The sequence below is a fragment of the Nomascus leucogenys genome, chromosome 21 (assembly GCF_006542625.1).
Source record: "Nomascus leucogenys isolate Asia chromosome 21, Asia_NLE_v1, whole genome shotgun sequence".
In the NCBI taxonomy this organism is placed as follows: domain Eukaryota; kingdom Metazoa; phylum Chordata; class Mammalia; order Primates; family Hylobatidae; genus Nomascus; species Nomascus leucogenys.
In genome coordinates this window covers 22683493-22695146 of record NC_044401.1, presented here as the reverse complement: position 1 = coordinate 22695146, position 11654 = coordinate 22683493, and the positions used below count along the sequence as shown (strand labels likewise).

Below are 11654 nucleotides of genomic sequence, written 5' to 3'. Positions count from 1 at the left end.
AACATTAGCATAAGTTGACAAAAAATATGCTGCATTAACTTAGAAACATCTCTTCATATTAGTTTATGATGTGACAAAGATCCCAGGATTGAATAGAAAATGGAAGCTGTCTAAGAAGTTTGTGAAAAGTCCCTACTCTGCGGAAATAACTCAAAATTCAAGCATGATTCATCCCAGATCTACAATCATTTATTGACCATCTACTGCTTGCCAGACACTCTGCTGGATGCCAAGGACACCAACATAAATAAACATAATTTTTGTTATGCACAACCTAAATTCAGATTAAATCTGCTATTTCGATGAAGCCTAAAGTATATATTCCTAGAATAGTAACATCATTTATATCTATATAAGTATTAGTTACCAATTGAAATAACCCAGTAAATTAAGTGGGGGGCCCTCATAATAGTGAATACATGCCACTTAATTTGGCATGATGTGATATTACATTACATAGTACTAAATTCTCCAAGTAACTGAGAATTTAAAAATAAAAATAAACTCCTAGAGTATAAACAGTATAATCGTTTTTCTTAAACTTAACTATTTGACTTTGCACTTTATGATACTTGTAAGAAATGGACAAGATAATGTATCTAACAAGTGAATATATAATGACACCGTTTGACTGATTAGATTAATGAGAAATGGTTAGTTGCTTCATGCTCTTTGCCATTTATTCCGGGACATATCAGCAGAGCATGTGTGAATCAAAGGCTTCATGTCCAGGGATTCCTTTCTTCTGTGCTATATGCATGTAATCTGATAAGTCTCCACCTGATACTGTGGTTGACAGGGAAGAGGCCAAAGTAATATAATCACAAGTTCAATAAGCCTAATTGGGGTGGCTCTATTATTAAATCTTCAGCCTGCTTGTGAAGCAGAGGCTGCAAGCCACAGCAAATAGTAATGAATTCACTCGACCAGACGTTTCTGTAGAGAAAACCTTTCTCTGTCTTCATCTTCAACACCTGAACCAGTTCTGAGCATAACTCAGGAATTGGAACAGAGAATAATTAGGGCCTAGAAATCTAAATTAATTCCTCAAATTTTGTGATATTCAGACTAAAAGACTTCCACAAATTTCAAATTTTGAGGTAACTTTTAAGTCTTTTTTAAAAATTAGTCAAAATAATAACAAAGCATAATATATAATGTTGGTTAACTTACATAAATTAGAACAGTGATTCTAAACTTTAGTGTGTAGAAGAATCACCTCGAATTCTTGTTAAATATAAAGTCCTAGACTTCTTCCCCAGTGATTCTGACTGAAGACATCTAGAACAGAGTCTGGCAAGCTACAGCTTAGCAGGTGTCCCTGATGACTCTAATCTGGGTAATACGATCTGGCATCCACAGGTTCAAAACAATGGCTTTAAGAGTCCTAAAAGAACTTTAGTTGGGTAACTTCTGTATGCTAGAGGCCAGTCCAGAGATAATGAATGGACTCTGCCTTCAGATTGCTCATTATCAGCTCCAGGGGTCAGATACAAAGACAACAAACAGCGTGAAAAGAGACGAGTACTTTGTAACCAGTATTTTTAAAGTCTTACAAAATACAAAGGAAGAAGCAGTTATTTCTGCCAGGAGTCAGGGATGAAAGTTGAGTGTTATTTTCTGAGAAAAAAAATTCCGAAGAGGTGGCATATATGCTCTAATTCAGTTACTAATACTTACATCTTATTCTTTTTTTTTTTTTGCCATCATTCTGTTTACACTGACTTTTCATCTGTTTATGGAACCCAGTGTTGCTTTTGAGTTTTGATCTATGTGTAGGTGTCTATTTTATTGTTAGCATCTTCATGTTTATTTTAAAGAATACTCAAAGTCCTAAAATTGACCATTGCACCAGCTTACTTACAACCCCACTTTAGCCAGCTTTATTGTGGATTCTGTCTTGTACTAGCATTGTACTCTGAGGTACTAAAAGAATGGCACTATGCTATGTGACCGTTTTTGGCTTAAAACATTTAATTTGTTTTCTGATTTGGGTATAAAGATGCTGTTGATCCACGGTGAGTATTCTCACATTGTAGCATTCTACCATTAAATATCATACTTCAAAGTGGCCATATATGATAAAGCAAACTATTTTATCTACAACTGCTTCAATAGTTTGCTGAGGAAATCGGATTTGAGATAGTTTACATCAGCAGCCCAGCAACTTTAGAAATTTGAAAAAAAAATATAAGGGATACAGAATGAATGTGCAGCCAAATATTTTCCTCTACAGTATGAGCATGAACTCTTTTTCCATTTTATAATACCTTTATGTTGACTTCTTGAGACATATCAAAGGATTAAAAAAAAGAAGAAGAAAAACTGTAGACCCAGAATCAACCTTATTTTCTCAAATGCCAAAAGAACTTGTGGTTGTAAGGTACAAAATTCTAATATTAAAATTTCAGTACACTTAAAGAATATATATGATTAGTACTTTAACACACAGGCACACAGATATAGATGATGTGTTTAAATATTCTATATTACCCTATTAATCTTTTTCGAGTAAATATTGTCCTACTTCAATTTTTGACAAAATGAATTATTCTATTAAATAATTAAAGCTTACCCAGTGGGAAAGATTTCTGTCCCAGAAATGTCAAAGCGGTTAATTAGTTTCTCTGATCTGTAGTCTATATTTAGTAAAGAATATGCCCTCCATGAAATTAAATGAATTGCGCACAGCAGCCAGGGACACAGGAGAAGGCAGGCTCAGGCCCACAAATCAACTCCAGAGTGACTTCTGGGACTGTCCCAGGTAAGAGGAGCCTTCATCCTTCCCTGACCTCAGCTTACTTGCCTATGACTCAGGTGACACTAGACCATATCAGGACGAAGAGGGAAGGAGGAAGTACAACCGGCAGGATGATTCTTTTTAATATACTAATTACTGAAGAAATAACAATTCAGCAGGGCCAGGCTTGGTGGCCCATGCCTGTAATCCCAGCATTTTGGGAAGCCAAGGCGGGTAGATCACTCGAGCTCAGGAGTTCCTGACCAGCCTGGGCAACTTGGTGAAAATCCATCTCTACAAACAATGCAAAAATTAGTCAGGCATGGTGGTGCATGCCTGTAGTCTTAGCTAGTCAGGAGGCTGAGGTGGGAGGATTGCATGGGCCTGACAGTGAGCTGTGTTCAAGACACTGCACTGCAGCCTGGGTGACAAAGTGAGACGCTAATGAGACCCTGTCTCAAAAATTAAACAAACAAATAAACGAGAAAACAACTTAAGAAAGGACTTCAAATGTTTAATGACTATATTTTCATCTACAAACATACATTTTTCTATGAATAGCAATATCAACCTGAAACTAGAATTCTGAAGATTAAATCAGATAGGAGAGAAGGAAAGTTCAAGAGAGTCACTTTGGCCAGTGAAGAGCTGAAATAAATGGAGTCCATTTCAAAATGTGTTATATTTTACTATGGTCATCATAATATAAAAGGAAACATTTGAGAGAAAAATGTGATAGAATTCTTTCTGTTTTAGCTGGTTCCGCAAGTGTTTTAAATGTACTAAAAAATCTTCCCTTTTATAGTGTCCATGCTGGCACCTCCATTATGATGTCACTTATAGGTATATCTGTTGCCAGATCAGCAATCAGCAATTCCAAAAGTGATGTTCACTCATGTGTGGAGATACCAGAAGGCCATGGCTCAGAAGCTAAAAAAAATCAGTGCTATACAGGTGTGGTATAATGAAGAGAAGATCAGAGGGGATCCAGAGTCTGATGAAGCATATTTGAGGGTTAATAGGGAGAAAATCTCCTAATCAATGATGTTAACTCTTACCAAAAGGGAACTTCACTGGTTGAATTACAATAGCAGATAGGAGGGTAAAAATAGCAATTTGAGATTTTTAAACCTGTGTTTGTAAGTTACATAAATAACAACAATACCTGAAGTTAGACCCCAATGAATTCATTTCTGCTAGTTATGCTGGATAACAAAAAGAATTTTCTGAATCAAACCTAATAAACTACCATTTCCAAAGCACCAACTATGTGCAAGATGCTATGCTAGTTGTAGTGGAAAATTTAAAATAATAATAATAAGAGCACAAAATGTAGTCCCAGTCTTTGGGGGATTTTTAAAAACTTATGAAACATGTCAAATGAAAGAGCCACATAGATGGAGAGACTCTCATGCCCTAATTGGAAACATGTTGTTTGACCTAGTTGTAGACTAGTATGATTTGGGAAACTTTTCATTCACTCTTTACACAATTAAAGACTAGTTTTCTTCCTATTTCACCAACAAAGTAAATAAAAAGAATACGTCATCATTGCCTTACAACTCTAAAAGCAGAACAGTATCTTCTATGTGAAACAGAAGGCTAGATCAAAATAAATTTCAGTGTCAAAAGCAAAGGAGGTCTTTAAAGGAAGTGAAAAATCAAGTTAATTCACTTCTTAATTACTAGCCTTAAAGAAATAAATTGAATATCTTGAAAAAAGAACTTAAAAAACACCTCAGTTTCATGAGCAAATGCAAATAAAAAAAACCACAACCACAACCAACCAACACCAATCAGAGTGGTGCTCCTTGTTTGCCCTTTCTGAGGATTGGTAGAAACTGCATTTTTTAATCTCGGCTTTCATGTTTGTCCAAGATCTTTAAAGGGAGGGGAAAAAAGAGAGAGAGAGGCAGGCACTGTATAAAAGAAGCTCCCTTGCGGTTTCTAAAATTTATACAAAAACATCATATGTAAGGAAACTCACCAGATTTGGCATCTGCTCTTTGGTGATGGACCCAGAAGAAACTTCAGTTTATTTGGATTATTACTATGCTACGAGCCCAAACTCTGACATCAGGGAGACCCACTCCCATGTTCCTTACACCTCTGTCTTCCTTCCAGTCTTTTACACAGCTGTGTTCCTGACTGGAGTGCTGGGGAACCTTGTTCTCATGGGAGCGTTGCATTTCAAACCCGGCAGCCGAAGACTGATCGACATCTTTATCATCAATCTGGCTGCCTCTGACTTCATTTTCCTTGTCACGTTGCCTCTCTGGGTGGATAAAGAAGCATCTTTAGGACTGTGGAGGACGGGCTCCTTCCTGTGCAAAGGGAGCTCCTACATGATCTCTGTCAATATGCACTGCAGTGTCCTCTTGCTCACTTGCATGAGTGTTGACCGCTACCTGGCCATTGTGTGGCCAGTGGTATCCAGGAAATTCAGAAGGACAGACTCTGCATATGTAGTCTGTGCCAGCATCTGGTTTATCTCCTGCCTGCTGGGGTTGCCTACTCTTCTGTCGAGGGAGCTCACGCTGATTGATGATAAGCCATACTGTGCAGAGAAAAAGGCAACTCCAATTAAACTCATATGGTCCCTGGTGGCCTTAATTTTCACCTTTTTTGTCCCTTTGTTGAGCATTGTGACCTGCTACTGTTGCATTGCAAGGAAGCTGTGTGCCCATTACCAGCAGTCAGGAAAGCACAACAAAAAGCTGAAGAAATCCATAAAGATCATCTTTATTGTCGTGGCAGCCTTTCTTGTCTCCTGGCTGCCCTTCAATACTTTCAAGCTCCTGGCCATTGTCTCTGGGTTGCGGCAAGAACACTATTTTCCCTCAGCCATTCTTCAGCTTGGTATGGAGGTGAGTGGACCCTTGGCATTTGCCAACAGCTGTGTCAACCCTTTCATTTACTATATCTTCGACAGCTACATCCGCCGGGCCATTGTCCACTGCTTGTGCCCTTGCCTGAAAAACTATGACTTTGGGAGTAGCACTGAGACATCAGATAGTCACCTTACTAAGGCTCTCTCCACCTTCATTCATGCAGAAGATTTTGCCAGGAGGAGGAAGAGGTCTGTGTCACTCTAAAGGGAACTGTGACATTTCAAGCTCTGTTGGTGGGTTTAGGAGTTAATTTTTGTCAGCAACAAAGAAAGAAGTGTTAATGATAGGATTCACGTTGCTTCATAGATGCAAGGAAGAGTTCATTTTTAAAGACAGGACTGAAAAATCCCTGTGTTGTGGATATAATTAGGCCATGTGCTGTTTTCTCAGCTGAGCAGCCTTCTTCGACCCTTGCCAATCAAGTCCACCAGACAAAATCCAATTCCCATCTGTCCTTGAACTCTTGGATAAAGGCTCCTGCTTGAACCAGTCCCTTTCTTCATGATTGTTAATGCACATTTGGGCCTTTCCTCTCTCAAAAACCATGGTACCTTCATCCCCACCACCATTCATACCGGACTACAAATTGGACTACATTTAAATGATTCTGCCTACTTTCATCTGATGAGAAATGCAGTAACAATGCAGGTAACAAAAATATAATATACCTGCACTGTGCAATTAATTGTTTCTGAGTTACTAAGCTAGATTCTGACCTCAATCTTTAAAGCTTTGTATAGTGATTCGTCATCATCTTCCAACATTGTGCTTCATCCTATGCCTATTCAGAGTGGCTTTGGACTGGCAAAAAAAAACTCATGGGGATTTTGTATTGTGTTTATGATTTGGGACTTACTTTATCATATGGTCTTCTAGTATTTTAACACAAAAGCATATAGCAGGATTCAACCTCCATTTGCTTTGTAAGATATTGATAAAAATGTATCTCATTCATAATGGTGTAGCAACTACTTTTTAATGGGGTTTTACTATGCTCTTTTGTTTTCATTGCCTTTATAAATTAGGATTTGACTTTGCTTTAATTATGTTTTTAATTACCCAGTTACCTAGTTATCAAATGAAAATGTTATGACTAATATAATTGGAACTCATCAAATTCTTAGCTGTACCCTGATGCAGATTATCATTTTGTATTTTAATTAAAATGTTAGTGCTACACATTCCCTATAGTATCATTTGTTTCATGCCTGTAATTTCAAGATAAAATCCAGTAATATAGGGAGACAGGCTGCTCTGTATTCAGCCGAAGTAGAAAATCTCTAACAAAGATCTCACTAGTATTTTATATATATTTTTCCATAGCCAGAAACCTTCTTGAATTCCTTTAGCCAATAAATATTTATTGAGTCAATTTGTACCTATATTCCTTTTGAAGACTTTGATGTGAAAAACATGTAATTAGTGGCAACCACAAAAGACTCTGCAGCAGCAAGCATGCTGTTGTAAACATCTTTTGATTCAAGGGAAAGTGGGTTATGTCTTTACCTCCACTGTTGACTTGAATGAATTACCATTTTACTCCTAAATATTAGATTTGAAAATCAGAAAAAACTTAGAATCCTTTCAAAGACTAGCCAATTTAATTTCATGTCATGTATCTTTCACATTAAGAGAAACCTCAAATATCGGATATCTCCTTGTAGCCTAATTGGAAGCTGAAAATACAGTTTTTGGTTTTATAAATTGGCTAACTTGTTAATTTTTCTTAAACTGTTATTAAATAAAAATATAATTTCCTTACATAAGTATTCTTCTGGACTGTGTTAATTTCTAAAAACATATTAATATTAATACTAATTCTAATAACCTTTTAGTAAATTATTATGGTTATAGAAAAAAAGACCATGTAAATAATAACAAATAAATATTCTTGGAAAACTTCAAAACTAAATTCAATGCAATTGAATAGATCTCCAAATGTTAAACGAAAACAAAATACGGAAGGTAGAAGACACACATTTCTTTAAAACAAATCAGCAAAAGCACTGTTACTAATCATGAAAGTTACTGCCTTTGAAAAATACTGCCTTTAAAAAATAGCTGAATCAATCAGCTAAGTTATTGGTTGGGAAAGGAGAAAACCTGTGCTATTAATTTTAGCTTCACCCTTAATGTTGTGATACTAATAAGGTCATTTTAATCTTTCATACCTAAATGTAGTTGGTAATATCTATGTCTATAGAATTATCAAGGATACTGTAAAAATAATAAATATAAATAAAGTTTTAAATGTGGAGTAAAAAGTTACTTTATAAAGTGATTTGATTTCTATTATTAATTATTGACTACTACTTACAAATTTTCAAACTAACATCAAATAATACTTAATCATTCTCATTTTTAAAATATTGAGATTTTATCTCTACTTCTTCACTTTAATTTTGCTGAGAATATTTAAAATAACACCAAATAAAAATATATATTATTGGTTTTTTAGTACTTTAAATAGATATAATAATTGTAGGCTTTAATAAAATCTTAGTTTATTTTACATTCATAATGCACCAGTTGTGGAAGAAAAAAATAGATATAATTTTATAGGTAGTATAACTCTAATAGAAAAAAGTTCAAAGCTTGATTAAGTTCACATGTTATTTTGTCATATATGGATTCTGCTGGTATGAAATGTAATTTACATTACAATAGCATTAAAAAGTTTATTACAAATTAGTTGTCTGACATTTTGCATATTTTTAAAACCATAGGCTGGGTGCAGTGGCTCACGCCTGTAATCCTAGCACTTTAGGAGGCCAAGGCAGGCAGATCCCAAGGTCAGGAGTTCGAGACCAGCCTGACCAATGTAGTGAAACCCTGTCTCTACTAAAAATACAAAAAATTAGCCGGGCGTGGTGGCAGGCACCTATAATCCCAGCTACCCAGGAGGCTGAGGCAAGAGAATCGCTTGAACCCAAGAGGCGGAGGTTGCAGTGAGCCAAGATTGCGCCATTGCACTCCAGCCCAAGTGACAGTGCGAGACTCTGTCTCAAAAATAATAATAATAATATTTCTTCATTTTTAATTTGAACAATTTCTATTTCTATACAACGTAGATATTCTACATATACATATACTTGCAGATATACATAGAAACACAGACTCATATTTATACCTTTTCATTGTTTTTATTACCTGAATTAAACTAGCCTAAAGGCTAGTCTGTGATAATTTAATGTCATTAAAGAACAAATCAACACATTGCCAAGAATTTCCAGAAAATTACTCTTTCATCCTAACACAATCATGCCTTGCCAGTTATATCCAAAGTTAGGAAAACAAAATAAAATTTTTATAATTCAGAGTAATACACAAGGAAATCACTACAGATTAACATTATTTGTTGTCATTTGCATAAGTAGTCCAAAGTTACTGCGAGGATGTAAATGACAAACATAAAAGGATAGTGATCTCTCAAGCATTTCTCAAATAACTTTTTTAAACTTACCCCAAAAAAGGTCTCCATTGAATCCTAGGTAATGTGTAGTCTGATACTTTATAATTAATTTTAAAAGAAATGTACTCAAGACACGCATAGTCGCAAACATAGTCCCAAACACATTTACTCCATTTAGGTTGTATTGAAAGGTTGAAACTAACCTGATATTCCTGGGAGTCCCTTAACCTGTCCACTCTTAACAAGTCAAAATCACTTCTGTAGTGAAAAATTATAAGAACAGTCTGAAAGGGAAGCTATGTGCGTGACTGAGAACGGACTATTACTAGGGGTCACAAGTTAATTTTTAAATAGATGCAGAAATGCACAGTATGATGGTAAGGTGAGTGGAAAAAAATCTTCCTCTGTGATTCATCTTGACTCCTCCAATCACTCTCTATTCTACCTAGCGATCTCAGAAGTGAGAAATGACTTGTCAAATGTGCATGCCACAAAGAACCTGTTTTCCTACAGAGCTCATTCATAAAAGCCGAGCAAAACTAAAAGAATTACAAATTTGCTTCTAAAACCAGACCACTGGTGTAAACTGCCAGCAAGATAATGGCTCCAGCCCCATTAGAGAAAGAGGTGCCATAGGAGAAAAAGCAAGCAGGTAATTTTAACTACCAAAATATTTGCGAACAGTTACTGACTACTGCGAGTTCCTTCTGTCTTTCACGGAGCTTGATGTGGATTCGATTTTCCCCTGCACATGCCAGTTATTATTTAAAGGTTTTTTTTTTTTTGAGCCAACATTCTTTGTTTTTATCAATTTTAGAAGTAAACGATTATGACTAGACTTTACGTATAAGTGTACAGGGAAAAACAACTGTGCCATTGACTTGATTTTATATTGCAAATGTAAAAATCCACCCTAGGGTGAGTTACATTCATTGGTTCTTGTTATCTTTGTCATTTCCTTAATAGAGCTATATTTCCTAAACATATACGACAAGTGGAAATTGCATCCTAAGATAAACCTACAGTATTAAAAATAAAATCCAAAACAAAAAAAACCCTACTTTAAATATCCAAAGTATCAAACTATTCATAAAGGTTCTTATGACAAGGTAAATGGTAGTGAAATGTAAATTTACATAAAATGTTCATTGTTCATCTAAAAGTAGGGGGAAAGTATTCTGCTAGTTGGGCAGACATTATTAAACTAAAAAATTTCTGGTTTATATATATAAGCACCAAATTTCTAAGATCCAAAGGTACTTTCAAATTACAGTGAAACTTTCTGAGTTAGCTGTATATGCTTAAGGATCTATGATAAAATATTCACATTATTATTAAAATTATCTGCCAACCTAGTAAAGGATGTTCATCAATTTGATATTATTCAGTGATTTTTCTTATTTGCTAATTAAATATATATAATAATTAACTAGTTTTCTAACACTTCCATGTTAGAGAGAGTTAAACATCATCTATGAGTACCTCATGTTTGTCAACATTGATAGTAAATTTAACATTTTTACTTGCTAGGTCCTATCAATTCTGATTTAAAATATTTTATTTCTGTGTTTCTATTAGTTCAAAATAAAACAAAAAAGTGCTCCTGCCTCCTGCCTAGCATATTTGTGATCTGTATACTTTAAATGCACTCTTTCATTTGCTCTTAATTATATATGAGACAGGAGATATAAACTACTATTGTGATGTTTATTCAGAAAATAAAATTTTATGCATCAAAACTTACATATGACTAGAGGCTTTATTTTTAATTTAAAAAAATCTGTGGCAAAGTCTTCAGCAAGCAATACTGCTCTTTTCCTTACAGAGTATATATAGACCCTTTATATTTCATAACCATCCACTGTAAAACCTTCACAAATCTCTAAATTTGCCAACTTCAATATAGCATATAATCTACTTCATACAAATTAAATAAAATGTGATCTTTTCAGAGCTATTGAAAAATGTATAAACAGAAAAGTTGAAAGGATTCTATCCTAAGTGTTTGGCCTGACTCACTAGTTAAGTGACTCATTCCACATCACCTCACAGGTCAGTGGTTTAAATGTCTGCTTTTTATGTTATACAACTGTGGAGTTTCAGTCAAAATCTCAAACATCGAACTGTGAATGCAAAATGTCTATCGTACACAATGCACTATGACAACCGTAAAAATTGTTAAATCTTTTTATTGTAACTGGTGGATTCTAAAACAGGCATATTGCAGTTACACATTCACAAAATATCTTTTTTTCTCTTTTTTTTTTTTTTTTTTGAGATGAAGTCTCACTCATTCTGTCATCCAGGTTGGAGTGCAGAGGCGCGATCTTGACTCACTGCAACCTCCACCTCCAGGGTTCAAGAGATTCTCCTGCCTCAGCCTCCCGAGTAGCTGGATTACAGGCATGTGCCACTATGCCAGGCTCCTTTTTTTTTTTCTTCTTTTTTGGTATTTTTAGCAGATATGGAGTTTCACCATTTTGGCCAGGCTGGTCTCAAACTCCTGACCTCAAGTGATCCACCCACCTTGGCCTCCCAAAGTTCTAGGATTACAGGCATGAGCCACTGCACCCAGCCTCTTTCTTTCTTTTGTACACATACACAAACACAC

General features: G+C 35.4%; 1 protein-coding gene across 1 annotated transcript; it reads left to right on the top strand.

Moving 5' to 3' along the window:
• The first annotated feature begins 4623 nt into the window (after nucleotides 1-4623).
• On the top strand, nucleotides 4624-7391 carry GPR15 (G protein-coupled receptor 15). The gene has a single exon (XM_003261716.3). It carries the CDS (start codon nucleotides 4753-4755, stop codon nucleotides 5833-5835), a length of 1083 nt encoding a protein of 360 aa, XP_003261764.1. The 5' UTR covers nucleotides 4624-4752; the 3' UTR covers nucleotides 5836-7391.
• The last annotated feature ends 4263 nt before the right edge of the window (nucleotides 7392-11654 follow it).

Coding starts and splice junctions, on each gene's coding strand:
- GPR15 (XM_003261716.3), top strand. CDS start 4,753: ATGGACCCAGAAGAAACTTCAGTTTATTTGGATTATTACTATGCTACG.